We start from the raw sequence: 14711 nt of genomic DNA, 5'->3' as shown, positions 1-14711 counted from the left end.
ATTGATAAATGTGTCATATACAGAAATTAGATTACACATAGACCGGGCATATGCGAGTCGGTTGAATTGGCGTTTCGAGCAACGTAGAAATTAAAATCAAGCATCGCAATTTTTTTTCCAGGCGAACATTCTATAATATTGCTCATTGTACAGTTTAATTTATCGTTTAACTATCATGACTTATTCATCTGCAACAATGCACACAATGTACAGTCAGTCGAATCGTCATCGTATAATACAAATTAAATTTTTAACAAAGCAAAGACGTCAATCAGTATCATTATCGCAAATATGCGGCCTGGGTCATTGAACAAACCATAACAAAATATAAGAACTTGACGCATGCACATGGTAATCCGATACACCTGCATATATTTTAATCGCCGTTATATACCGGTTCTTTCGAGAGAAAAAGTTGGTTAAACGAGGAAAACAAACGCTTAAGCCTTAATTTATGCAAAGTTCATCCAAAACCACAGCGCTCGCGTCCCTCGCGCATCATCAGCTATATAGGTATCTATACATAGAGGCTCGGAAACGCTCATCATTGGCTAGAAACTTCGCGGACTAGGCATGAGATAAGATTATAATATGCGCGTCGCGTTTACCACGCGTGTTTACCACTCGTTTTCATCATTACGTAATTGCCATGTTACCGTGTCTCACACACCGTGTGTTGTCGAGTCTTTATAATCGCTGCGCATTCGAAATGTAATAACGGCTGGATGGTATAAAAATAAAATGCAGCTGAAAACACTGATTTACGACTGTTTTCAGAGTTGAGAGCTCCGCGCGCGTTCTTGACCGGCTAAAAGCGCGATTGCTTTGAAAATTGATTGATTTATTTTACGGGGAACGGATTCCAGAAATCGGCAATGTAAGCGAATGGTTTTTACGACTGCTAAAAACAGCGCGCAAAAACGAATCCAGCTTTTACGGTCGTCATCGTATTGCAAGAAATTTTCATATTCGCTTTATCAACAACAATATATTGTAAACACCTTACTCGCGACTCACACATAGGTACACGCGAACAAAGAATAGAAGGCCTTGGAATGCCTTCTGCTACCTTCAACGACAACAAACAACAAGTAAATAAAGCAGTCGAACCGTCGAAATAATTGAACATGAGCTTCGGTGAAAAATTAACGCCGGCGCACGTGTGCTCCGAACACGATGAGGAGCACACTGGATTATGCGCGTCGAAAATAGAGAACAGAAGCATGCTCGAAAACTAACCTCCAGGCGTGGTGGAGTAGAGTGTGCCTCCGGGCGTGGACGAGTAGTCGGCAGGTAGTTGATTCGCGTCGTGGATGACGACCTTCTTGGCGGGAATACTCTGGGTCTGGGTTGCTTGTCTCGCGATGGGTGACGCCGACATTTTCGTTCGATTGTATTGTCTCTGTCCTCTACTGTCTGCGAACTGCGCGAATATACGCCAGTAAAACTCTCGGTCGGACGAATAAGGTACAATGCGTGGATTCCGGCGCTGCGATGTATGCGCGAAAGGAGAGTTGGAGCAGCACTGACTATAGGGCGATACGTGAAAAACTCGTGCGCGGATCGCGAACAAAACAAGAGACCACGCGATGTCGCGCGCTCTATCGATAGAGAGTCGAAGACGTGTAGTGCGTGTGTTTTTTTCGCGCACGTGTGCGAGCGATTCTATATACGTGTGTGCTCACGCAGGCGTATTAGCGGCTTTAGGTTGCCGCCTCAGTCGTTGGTTTCGTCTGCTGCGCAGTATATATAGCTCTATGTATATAGATATAGGAAGATTGCTGCGCGCGCGTGTTATTATGCTGTGTTCCGATCTCGGGGAGCTCTACCGCTCCGTGAACGCAAACATGCGTCATAACCGCAGGAAAGGGCGATACGTACACATTGATCATGTCGCAGCTATATACCTTTGATGCGGGGTGATGTTTGTAGAAAGCGTTGATTTGCGGAAGACGAGTATAGGGAGAAGGAAAAAATAGACCGCTTATGATGCGACCCGGTATTGGTGCGGGCTGATGCGCTAACGAGGCTGAACTTTGATTGCGATTGGATTTGGATACTTTTTATAGACCCAACTCGACGAGTTTCGATGTCTGCGTTTTTCTGAAAATCAATAGTTAAGGACCGAAGTAATTATGACAAAGGGAAAATCATTTTCGCTGGGAATCAAGGTTGATTCGATGGATGATAGTAAACGATGATTCAGTTTTAACGCGTCAAATTAGTATTTTTACGTTATTATAAACTTGATACACGCCTTAATAGTACATAGCCAATTTATAATATTGTATTGTAAAGGTCAAGCAATTCAAAAATTTTACAGGATAAGAAGTATTAATTACCTACAGTCGCGTTCAATACATAGTTTCAAATTTTGTCCGAAAGAGAGCACTAGTGTAACGCTTACCTACCGAATGCATGGTAACGACGAATAACTTGGAACGCACTAATTCTATAAATACTATGTTACCAAATCGGTTATTCTATAATTAATCATTCAAGAAAAAATGTTATTGATTTGTTCGTAAACTGAAAACCGATACACAATGTATGAATTTTAATAAATCAATTAAAGCATGTTTGATGCAGATATCTTGCGTACAAAGCATCAATCTCTTTGACGTCTCGTTGAAATTGAATTGTTTTTTTAATGAATATATTTCGTATGCGTACGCGAAGAAATTCTATATTATCTTCATTATACGGACCCGTCTCGTTCATCCCTTTCCGACAATTTATCACGCGAATATGCGTCCGTTCTCGCGTTCGATTAAATATGCCACGTCTGATAGAAACGATTAACTGCTAGCGAATTAACAGTTTTATATTAGTCCAAGCGTATATAGGATGCATTCCGCCTGTTCTCGTTCGGATTTCAAAGGCTCGATCGCTTGGAAATAAAGAACGATTCTCGCAGGTAGTCACCCGGAATGTCAAAGATCTGAATGCGAAAAAATTTCTTTCTACGCGATGAAAAGAATTCTTTTCGTTATACTTAAACGTTGAAAGCTTTAAAAATAGTTCATACTTGATATATTTCGTGGATTATATATGCGAAACTCATCAGGCTCGATACTCTAAAAGTAGAACAATAATGAACTCTAGTTGATATATACGACTACTTTCAAGCTGCGCACCGTACCCTCGGAATCTAATTTTGATTTTCGTCCGCGGAGTATTCCTGACGGCTTGTCACTAAGCCCAGCTTTTGTCAATCGATACCACATGCAGACGCAATATCTGAACGTAATCAGCATGCATAATAAAACGAAGATATAAAAGTTTCACTTTTTTGAATAGCACAAACGATAGTTGTTCGCGACTTGCATATTAACCATTTTTATGGTTACTCGGCAGCTCTTTGTGCAACGATTTGTTTTTTATGCATGCGTTTTTTTCAAATATTCGCGATATGTTCTGTTATTGCTGACGCACGTAAAAAAATATATTCACGATGAAATTCATATCTTTATTGGAGTCAAGATTAAAAAATGGAATGTATACGATGCTTGGTTTTACGACTCATCGTAAATTGATCCACTATAGTCTTATAGGCATCTACACGTAACTAAATTTTATTGTTTCCTGGCGAAAATAAAAGTTGATCCGCGTATAATAAATGATCCAACAAAATATAACGCTTGACGGTAACTCCTTTGCTGTCATCAGCGTGTGGCATACAAAAGGTAACTTACAAATTAATCCGGAAGTTTATGAATCTTAGCTCGCTGGCTGCGCTGCAGCCGTAACGTGCAGCTGTAGGCGCATTTTCTATCCATGAGTGGCCGCATTCAGCGCTCTAACAAAGTCCGGTGGGAATTTGGAACAAAATGTGGTACTTTCCATCGGCTAAAAGCCCATCAGTATGTTAATGTTGCAGTTTAAAACTGCTACATTTTCAGGGGTGTAAGTGGATTAGATGATTAAAAATGAAATAAAAATAATAAGCAATATTTATTATTAACAAGTACACAGTATAAAAAAGGCATGTATGTACATTGATGATCTAAATTATCGATCATTTCATCTTGATAATATCTACAACACTATAGGTACTGTAACCATTTTCGACAAAATCGTAGAATTATATTTGCATTATTATTTTATACAAAAATGCAATTTCAATCCAAATATTCTTCATTATGAATTCTCTTTAAAATCAAATTCACACATTCATCACTTTTGTCATAACTCTCTATTTTATTCTACAATATAGCAGTGGATGAAAGTATTGATGCAAAAGATTTTATGTAACACGCGCACGATTTTCGCGTTTTTCGTACCTATTAATAGGGACTAAAGTGACTCTTTTTTGACCGGCGGGCAAAAAAGTTATTTTAGCGGGCAATAATGGCCTTTATTGCCCGCTAAAAAGTCTTCATTGCCCGCAAAATTTTTTTTTGTAATTTAAAAAAAAAGTTGATTTTGATAAATTTGCATTATTTATTTATTTTATATAATGTTTGAACAAGACAAGAGCACGGTTGCCGTGTCAAAAAATAGTCACATCAGTTCCTTTTAACACGTACGAAAAAACGCGAAAATACGTCCGCGCGTTACATAAAATATGGTGTGCACCAAGGGCTAAGTGGGCTTTTTGGCCTCGTGGATTTTGCAGTACTCGTCTCGCCTTCGGCTCGGGCTAACTCGCCTTGACTCGTACTGCAAAATCCACACTTGGCCTAAAAAAGCCCACTTTACGTCCTTGGTACACAATATACTATTAAATAACAACAGATTTATCTGGCAGTATAAAGTTGAAGCGCTATACATACACAGCTGTTTATTAATTTCCACTTTTTTTTCTAAAAGTCCTTTTAAATATTAATACACTCAAAGCCCAAAATTTCTCTTTCTCAATACCTATATCATGTAATAAACAACCAATATTTACTACGACTACTAAAATTGTTTTCACTTTTGGATGTTCAGTAAACTGTCTGCGGCAATTCGCAGAACGTAAAAGTCGATTGATTTTTCACCAGCTGCCAACTCGTCGTTCCGAGCAAATCAATAACAACCTAAACCGCGCGCATCGGTATAAATACTTTACGAAAGCGTGAAATCGCCTCGTCAGAAGTCAAATTTATAACCATTACCGCTTACTTTAACATGAGCTACCGACGGTGCCGACGAATACGCGACTCCCAGCAGATTTGCATTTTGCTGCTGCTGTTGTGCTTGTTGCTGTTGCTGAAGCTGAATCTGCTCGGCATCGCTGCTTATTGGCTGAGCTTGAGAGCCGGTGAATCTCGAGGCGACAAGTCGAGCAAGATGAGCCTGATGCACAGCGTTCTGTTGGCTAGCCGCGTCAATAGGTTCAGCTTGTGCTTGTTGGGTATATCCTGTAGGTTGACGGATTAAGTATGAAATATTTTAGTAGAGAAGAAATAGTGGAAATTCACTTAGATAATTTTCATCTTATATTTAAGTTCTTAATATATCCATTGTTATAATACTCGATAGAATAGAGTAGATTTTAGTATTTATTGGACAGGTAGAAGAAAGAAAGTTTTCTCTTAGCTTATCTGGGTGCCAGAAACTTTCTTACCGTTTAGTTATCGGCTACTTTATGTATTAGTTTTGAAAGACTGTAAATTATGAAAGCTGTGCAGCTTGTTAGTTCTTCAAGAAAAAAACACAACAAATATTTTTTCTGCTGATTTTGTGATTACTCGCTGTGATTTTTTCACGGGTGACCTTTATATTTAGCACAGTTCGAACGTCGACGTTAAAAACGCTCCAAGTTAATGACCTTTTATTATAAGCTTATAAAGCAGTATACGGTTGGCCTTATAGAGAACAAAAAATCGCTTAAATACTTGATGCGATAGTCAGAACGGTATACTTTGGGTCGATTGAATCTGCCCATTAATGTAATTCATTATAAAGGTTAAAAACGAAACCTCATAATCATAATTGAATTCCCTTGCTGATTGAATTTCCTGCGTCATCGCCGGCGCGCTTTTTATTATATAGGTATATATACACTCGTAAATTTAATCGATCCTTCACTGAGTACTAAAATGTGTAATTTCAAATCGCATATCTACACTTGACTTCGAATGATACTTTAAGAAAAGATAAATGCGACATTTCGTGTACGATATTCATAGAATATATATATATATATATATATATATATATATATATATATGCACACGCGTAGGATAAAGGGAGAAAAGCCAGTCCGTTATTTCGACGAGACATGTCTGCTTAAGGCGCTTTTATCTTCGGAACGAGGGTTTACGTGACCGAGAGCGCAAAACTTGGTCCGTCCTTTTTTTTCCGTTCCCGAGTGAAAAAAAGAAAACTTTTTGTATTACCCACCTCAGAGCTGGAGTTTTATCAAAATCCCCTAACCCCGAGCTATAGCGTCTAGACACATCAGCCCGTCATACTACCTTCAACTTTTGCGATGTGCTTAAACCTCCGATCGAGCCTTCGATCGCTCACTCAACTTACACATATTGTATTATAGCCGCGACGTTATCGACTAGATTCGCTCACCGGGATAGATTTGCTGCTGGTACTGTTGCTGGTACTGCTGTGGCTGTTGCTGCTGTTGCTGGTACTGTTGCTGGTGCTGCTGTTGTTGCAGCTGGTACTGTTGGTACTGCTGGATCTGCTGCTGGTAGGCCAAAGCCAAGTCCTGCTGTTGTTGCTGGTAGTCGTACTGCTGTTGCTGATAGGCGCCAACCGGGGCAGCAGCTGCCGCAGCCGCCGGCTGTGGACCTGCCGCGTAGGCCGTGGTGATGGGGCTCACCGGTGAGTAGCCTAATATCACACGAAGGACCAACTTTTACACAGCTTTCGATACGTCACGTGTCAGTATACTCGTATTGGCTGTATATAGCCGCTTCCGCAAGTTTCGACTACAGCCTGTTTCACTCGGATCGAACAGCCCCGACATGACGGCGGATAATAATACAACGTCAGCGCGCGAAACGGGGATGATGCATGTACGTGTATTGTATAACACGCACGTGTATGGAACGTGGAATTTTGATTGCTTCTATGTCGAGGCGCACAAACTTGCGAACGTTTGGGAGCTTAACGCGAGCTGGCGCAGGAAAAGTAAAGAGAAGAGCCGCGACAATAATGAGCGAGTAGTCGTGTATACAGTCAAGATTGATCGATGTAGTAGCCGATGCCTCGGGAGACGCCTATTCAATTTGCAATCCACCGGGAGTACCCACAGGTTTTTTTTTGCGCTTCTATACCTCGCTGCTTTATAGCGCGTGTTTTACTAGCGGTTCCGTGCGCTGACTTTGCGTAGTTTTATTCACGAGCATTACAAGCTCCAGCGACAGCGAAGGGCGTAATGCGAGTTTTTTGCAGGTTTCTTAGAAAAGCGGCGACACCCGGGGTGTGTAATTGCGTTAGCGTTTTGCAGCAGGCGTAGACGGCGTGTGATTTCTTGCTACAGCTGAGTGTTGGATGTAAAGGACTCTCGTCGTCGCCCGAGGTCATCAAAGATGACGAAGCCCATCCTCGCGCGCACTGATGTTCGAATTCCATGGCGCGAAACTCGACGTCAAAATGTTTTTTTACGCTCGTTTAACGCGAAACGAAAGGTTGCTAAAAACTCTATTTTGGCGAACGCAGGTCTATCGTGTATAAAGTAAAATTTTCTCGGAACCTCCTACGAGCTGTTTTTTTTTCCACTGTCCTAATTCTCGTGCGCGTTTGTACATAGAAATAACATGCACGAGCTTTCGTAGTTGAAATTGCAGTTCGTAGAAAAAATCGTTTGAAAATAAGGGCTGATTTATGCTTCAACAAAATGCTCGTCCTGCGATCTCGAGAAGGCTGCGCAATAAATGCGCTTCCGGAAAAATACTTTGTGTTGAAAGGAAATCTCAGCGAAAGTTATACGCGCACTGTATCCTTCGAAGAGTTTTTTTCGAGGTGTGTCTGACAGGTAAAGTTACACGGCTGAAAAGAGCGAAGAGGGAAAAAAACGGCGAACCAGCTCTCGAAACTCAAAAGCTTTTTGATTTTCCTCAGTTTGCAAAGCCAACGACTCGTTCCTACGTCCTAATATTTTAGCTTGAAATCTTCTCTACTCGCTGGGACTGCGAGCTTTATCACCATAATCGTCGAGCGTGAAAAAGGTACACGTGTAATTCCCACGGACGCGCATAATATATCAAGACGTTTACATAATCCCGGAGAGCAAAAAGAATTTCACAAAGTCGTAAGAAGACATACGCATTCCGCGCGTTGCACATCTATGATACTCTCTCAGCTAACGTAACGTAGCCGAAAGCCTCTCTCTAATTAACGAATGTGCCGCCGCTGTGTCACGAAAAATATAATACCCGCGTGTGTTACAAGCCGAATCCCGGGCGGATCAGCCAAACGAGAAGAGTTTTGCCCGCTTGCTCGCGCGTGCGTGTGTGTGTGTGTGTAGTTATATATAAGTATATATACTGACCTAATCCAGGATTGCGGTAAGCGAGGGCGTTGGCGACGCTGGGCAGGACTCGTTGCGCCAGATGAGGATCGCCGACGCTCGAGCTGAATGCCTGATGAGAGGACGGCCCGTTGAAAGCGAAGGCGGTCTGCGTGAGGCCCGGCCTTACAAAGCTGAACGAGGCATGTTGCTCCAGGCCGCCCAGCACGTTGGAAGGCCTGACGCCGTTGCTGCTGCTTGGAGGCTCGGCTCGGGCAACTTGGATCACCGCCAAAGTAGCCAGCGTCAGTAGTGTGTACCTCTGCAACAGCTTGGAGCCACGGAGAGAAAGAGAGAGAGAGATAGAGGTGAGTAGCGGCTTTTGATTCATTATACACGTGCACCGAGCTCGCCGGAGGCTGGGGCTTTTGTTGTTGGGCGCCGAGATGAGGAAATCGCACGCGATGATGCGAGGGGGTAATTCTGGGATTCTCCGCCACGCGAGAGGTTTTTCTTGGCTGGAATTTGCTTATTTATCGCTCATCTCCCAGGGGGAGAGAGTGAATTACGGCTTGCTCTTGAGCAATGGGGTTGTTCGAAAACCATGTACCGGAATCTACGCGTATACGAGTTTTTTTTTGCCGCACGCACGAATTTGGGATTTTTCAGTTGACTGTCGAAATTGTGTGTGTGTTTTTTTTCTGTTTTCCTCACTTTAATCAAGAAATTGATTGTGTTCGTTCAGCGAAACCATCCGGGGCAGAAAAACTGATGTTTGTTTAACATGAACATTCAAAGTAACTCTGCTCTTCTCGTGCGTCGTGCACAACATTCTTCGATTACCGTCGGAGTTTTTTTCAATCTCGCCAGCCAAGAACAACATATCGAACGTTTCCTTCCTCGAAGTAGACACACACCATACACAGCGAAGTCATTTGCTTTTGCTATTTCTCCTTCTCCCTCGCGCCATTTAACTCTCGAGTCTCTGCTTTATGGCCGCGATATTCTTTCTCTCTCGACGCCTTTCACCTCGCTAATTCGTTTTGTCGGGGAGCCGACAGGAAGATTGGCCATTTAACTAAATCGTGATAAAAAAGAACGGAAGGGGAAACGCGACGTAAACACTTTAAACGTCCGTCGGGAGGGTGGAGGGAAAAATTGTGAAGAAAATTGCTTATCGTCTCCTTGATTGCACGAGTGCGCTCGATGTTTTATTGTTTTTTTTTCTTTGCTGATTCTCGGCGAGTCAATACAAAAGGCAAAAGTCACAAAAAGTTCGAATCCAGTTTTTGAATCGGATCCGTTCTTTGTTGGAGAGTGCCGGACTGTTGAAAAAACGACGTTAAGAATTGAGTCGTACCGGAAAATTGAATTTTCTCAATTTTATTTTGAATTCGTATCGCGATTCATCCGTCAAAGTGATCCGTGAAAACCCCCCGTTCTGTAACTATACCTATATTGCATCGAACTGTAATTATAGCAATATCCGCAGCTGAAAATTACGCTATTCTATCTATACACATAACTTTCTCCCATACTCCAGAATCACATTAAATTCAATTATTCCCGACGTTCACGCTTGGATTCCCCATAACGCTCGAAAACGATATTCGATTGCACTCATCATTATGCAGCCGCGCGAGTCTCAGACGAGACTCGAATGCGTCTTACGTCTCCTCACCTGCATCGGTATAGCTATATACGTAGCATAACGATCTTTCGGCCAAGAGAAAGCTATACCCAACGGACGTAGCTCGGCTTTACAGCTTGATGGATACACGTATCGAGCCGAGATCGAAAATATTATCGAACTTATTTCTGATATAGCTATAACGTCCCGATGGCGCGAAGCTCGAGGAAAATTGAAACTGCATCAGCGACAGCGCGGTATAGCTATATACGGAGCGCGCAACAGGCTTATTAGTTTACAGCGAGGTTTCCAGGATCGAGTTTTGCTCGCGTGAAAACGAACATCTCGCTCCGAGTTCTCGGCTTCTCTCGACGAGTTTTTATTTTCTGCTCAGCGTGATTTAATGGTTTCAATAAACGGCTGCGCTATTATTTAGAGCTTTTCCGCTGCCCGTTAACCGGGCAGCTTGCATGAGCTATATGCAAGCTCGGCTCTGGAAATAAAACACGTCCGAGTTGAAAAGGTCTCTTTCGGATTCGAGAAAGTCTTTCGTAACGAGGGTAGCGATGGTCAATATAGGAGATTCCGGCCGACATTTATTACTAGTTTTTTTATTCTGTCCGTGTATCTTTTTGAACCGGACGTTCATTTCTGGGTGAAAGCATTTTTACGGTATACTTTAGTGAGATTATGGAGTTTTTCGCTTCAAGCTTAAACATTTTTTCTTGTTTGACTTTCAGGCGGGCGAAGAGGCAGTAAATGTTCGGTAACTACTTTTAAAGGTGTAATCTATTGAATTGAAAACAAGACGCGCGGGTTCGAAGAACAAACAGACTTGCTCGTGAAATTTAGAGTTTACGTTTTAAATTTGATTGAAGCTTTTCTCGTCTTTGATGCTGACGAATCGATATATTATTTAATCGAGTTGCGTAAGTACGATGAGGAATTACTATTAATCACCGATTGATAAATATCAATTGATAATTCGTTTGTATGGCATTTGGTATAATAGTTTATGATTACTTGCTCCGACAGTAAATCACATTTGAGCTAGTGCTTATGAGCATTTGATATTTGGGTATAAATGAACGACAGTAAAGGAGCGATATTGAATCCAGACAGACTTTTGACAATATATATTTCGGAGATTATGATGATATCAATCAAACACTAGAATAATAGAGATCAAGTGCGTCAATGAAAAACTTTTTCTCCGCCAAGAGATTTTCAACTATCGATCAAATACTATTATTTCGTGAAATTCAGTTAACTACGCAATCCAATTCATTAAACTCTATCGTATAAATGAACAAGCCGTTTCGGCGAAGTGTTAAATGTTATTATAACAGCATGCACACGACTTTCAGTTTTACGATTCGATTTCAAAATTCACCAAACACATTCCACGACTCCCACAAAATAACTTCCGCCCGTAACAATCCGCCTGCTCACACCGACGAGCATTCAGAAGATTTAAAAGAAAATACCTCGCGAAGAATTTAATTAGCAAGCGATTGGTCAGCTCGCCCACGTGCACGCAGCACACACACGCACACACGCATAGCTGGTGCACGTCCCAGCGAACAAAAGAAAAAAAAAATCCGAAGCGTGTAATTCGGAAAGCACTTACCGGCATTTTTCCAGAGCACAGGACAAGGGTCAGGCGAAGCGTGAAAAAGGACTAGGCTCTGCACACAAAATAGCGGCTCTTGCAGCAGGTGCTGTGTGTGTGCGTGGAGCGTCTATGAAAATCGAGGCTCGATTCCGTCGCTCGGCCGTGCTGTGGGGCGTTAAATACCGCGGAAGCTATCCGGCCTCTACGTGTCCTGAATGTCCCGAGACTTCATTAATTCTTCTTTTTTCCCACTCTTCCTTTTTTTCATTCTCACTCGCTCGCTCTCTGTCTCTTTCTCTCTTTTTCTCTGCCGCTACTGTGTTGTGTTCCCTCTCTTGGCACGTCGCACTTTCGCCGGGTTGTCGTGTACGTCCACTCCGTGAAATCTCGCCGCTGGCGCGCGAACCTCGCAGCAGTGTGAATAGATTTATGGGCTGCTCTTTATTGCTCAGTGCATGCGAGAATCGCGGGTCATTGTTTCGCAACACTTTGTGTGTGTGTGTGTGTGTGTGTATGGAAACTTTGGTTTTTGTGCGAAGCGTTTCGTGGAGCGGAGGTATAGCTCGAATAAATGGCGTGAAATTCGAAGAAACGCGGAAAATTTCGCGCTTCGCCGAGCTTTGCGACACGGGTGCGAATAATTTTTAGTCAGATTTTAAACTCGCACGCGGCGCGAGCAGACACAATAATACTGTACAAATAGCATTAACTCGCGCGCACGTGATGCGCTGTGGTTCATGCTCGGATTCAGTTGGCATTGAATTTCTTGTTTATTTAAAAACTGAAAGGAACAAAGCGTAATAAATTCCGCGCGAAGTTCGCGAGCTCGATAACAGTTCGAGGTGCAATTATTTTTTACGGCATTCTTCGCGCAATCAAACGCGAGTTATTCCACATCGATTAACTCGTTCCATCGCGGAATCTCGCGTATTTACCGACACTTTATTCCGCGGCCCGTCTCTTTTTCCAAATCAATTTTCACGGAAAACAGCCATAGCCGCGGAGTAATCATCGATTCCCTTCGAGATTAATCGAATAACAGCTGAACGTCCGCACACACACACACTCCACACTTGTAAAACCGCGCGTATAAGGTCGTGTAGAACCCGTAAGCTTTATCGCTTGTACGAGCCGAAGACCATCTCATCTCCTCTGCAGGACCCTCGACAATTTCGCCGAGTGCCCCTCTCTCTCTCTCTCTCTCTCTCTCTCTCTCTCTCTCTCTCTCTCTCTCTCAGACGCACTCGGTTCAAACGTTTAATCAGCGGCGATGAAGCTCCGAGAGACACCGAGTCGTTCTCACTTTCCCACGCCCTCTATAGCAGCCTACATAACCGAGATCTCTTCACGCTCCCATCTTCAGAATGGCAATCGAACTTGCGACGAACTCTCGAAACTCCAACGCGTCATGGATCTCTTCTCGCGTCGTGAGAGTCTCCCCTTTTCTCACTGATGTACGGGATTCCTCGGTGGAATTGCACGGATGACATCGGCGTACCGTCTGGTTGCATGTGGACAATGGTACATAGCTATGGATCGCGCTCTGTACTCCGGGATGACATTCCATGAATAGAGCCGAGGACGTCTGACGCGGTGGACCGCACCGAGAGAGCTTGCTCGCTATGGTTGAATTTGATATAACCATTGCTCGAAGCTACTTTGACTATACGGTCGAGCTTTATTGTTGCGTAATCCGTTGAGACATACCGGAGTTGGATGGAAAAGGAAAGCGAGAGCTGTCTGATTAGTAAAGCTCACGACGCCGAAGTAGCCGATCGTAGCGCACGAACATACGGAGTCCGGCTCAAAGCGACCGGAAGCCAGCGAAAGTGGCTTTCCTTCCTATTAATTAAACGCGCACGCTCGCCCGGCTTAGGCTTTCATCGCGGCGACCTTGAAAACGATCGTTTCTCTTATTCTCGCTGATTTGGCGATTTTAGCCTGCGCGCGATACGCCCATAGCATACGGAGTTCCTAGAACGCGAAATGCAGTATTCAGCGAAAATACGCTTACACGTGCGGTAGACGATGATTATTTGAGGAGTTTTCTCGGACATCATATCCGATTCTCTCCTCTAATTATCGCTCGCCTTCATTATACCGATGGATCACGTTTTATCTTACAGGCGAGTAGGTGCGCGCGCTGGGAATAAATAATTCAAAACGAAGTTAAAGAAACGACGGCGGGCGGTGCGAACATTTTTAACGTATTTCATTAGTCTTCGGAGAGCCATAGAGCCGCTGCATTTAATTAAAACTTCCGTCGAGCGACGGAAGCTCTAAATAGCCGACTTGAAGTAGAATTAATATTGTTGAAAATAACTTTCATCTCTTTAAAGGAGCTGTGTGCCTTCGTCAGGGAATCACACGTGACGACAAAGTATGAGGTATGAGGAAACGACGACAAATTTGTCGGCGTATTATTCGGATCCTGCGAGGATGTATCAGAACGGCCCGATACGACTCGAATCCGCATTTCGCGGCTATGAAAACATTAATCTCAATCGCTTCGGAAATACGAGCTGGAAGAAGGGAGACCGGAGCTGGGTTATAAATTGCCTTTTTTTTCTCTGCGTGTACACGTCGCTAAAGGTTCGCGACTCAAAGTGGACGTTAAAGGACCCCTGCAGATGCTATAGTATTTTAATCGTCGATCTATGCATTTGGAGAGTAAGCATTTTTCCCCTAGTGTAAGATATTGGAAACAGATTCGAAAGACTGATGCAATCGTCTTCATTAACATACAAATACAGAGGGTGTAGGGTTGTTATTTTTACGTCTGCGATCCCAAAGCGTTCTGGAAAGATCAGATATCGGTGGGGCTGGTTTTAATTTAAAAAACATGTAAATCAAGCGCGTCTCTCGTATTATTCTTCGGGAACTGCATAAAGCAGGAATTTCGCATCGACGCTATGTTCGTCGTAGATCTATTTCAAGCTCTCTGCCGAAATGTCTGGAATTTTGATCGTGCGTATGACGTTTGTGGAAAATTCATGGATCGCTTCACCGCATGTATTGAATTCAGTTGGATTTGAAATGGACATTTTTATTGGACGGTATTCGCGTTG

At 43.0% G+C, this 14711-nt stretch overlaps 2 protein-coding genes and 1 long non-coding RNA gene across 4 annotated transcripts in view; 1 reads left to right on the top strand and 2 right to left on the bottom strand.

Moving 5' to 3' along the window:
* LOC100120657 (eukaryotic translation initiation factor 4E-binding protein 1) overlaps positions 1 to 1700 on the bottom strand; it is a 5740-nt gene extending 4040 nt beyond the window's left edge. Inside the window, exon 1 of the mRNA XM_001604221.6 lies at positions 1240 to 1700. Within this exon, the coding sequence (XP_001604271.1) occupies positions 1240 to 1381 (142 nt within the window). The 5' untranslated portion in view covers positions 1382 to 1700. The remainder of the gene's footprint in view (positions 1 to 1239) is intronic.
* LOC103316650 overlaps positions 1 to 6585 on the top strand; it is a 13910-nt gene extending 7325 nt beyond the window's left edge. Inside the window, exon 3 of the long non-coding RNA XR_512494.3 lies at positions 6482 to 6585. This is a non-coding gene — a long non-coding RNA (uncharacterized LOC103316650). The remainder of the gene's footprint in view (positions 1 to 6481) is intronic.
* Positions 3945 to 14711, bottom strand: LOC100679902 (mediator of RNA polymerase II transcription subunit 15-like). Of its 2 annotated transcripts, XM_008211376.4 has the most exons (4): positions 11659 to 14711; positions 8441 to 8729; positions 6511 to 6777; positions 3945 to 5345 (listed from the first exon to the last, which is right to left on the bottom strand). In XM_008211376.4, exons 1-4 carry the CDS (start codon positions 11662 to 11664, stop codon positions 5074 to 5076), a joined length of 834 nt encoding a protein of 277 aa, XP_008209598.1. In that variant the 5' UTR covers positions 11665 to 14711; the 3' UTR covers positions 3945 to 5073. The 2 variants fall into 2 exon arrangements, with proteins under 2 accessions (XP_008209598.1, XP_016837576.1); XM_016982087.3 differs by lacking the exon at positions 11659 to 14711 and having other exon boundaries at positions 8441 to 11652.

The sequence above is a fragment of the Nasonia vitripennis genome, chromosome 2 (genome assembly GCF_009193385.2).
Source record: "Nasonia vitripennis strain AsymCx chromosome 2, Nvit_psr_1.1, whole genome shotgun sequence".
In the NCBI taxonomy this organism is placed as follows: domain Eukaryota; kingdom Metazoa; phylum Arthropoda; class Insecta; order Hymenoptera; family Pteromalidae; genus Nasonia; species Nasonia vitripennis.
This window is presented reverse-complemented; position numbering and strand designations above follow the sequence as displayed.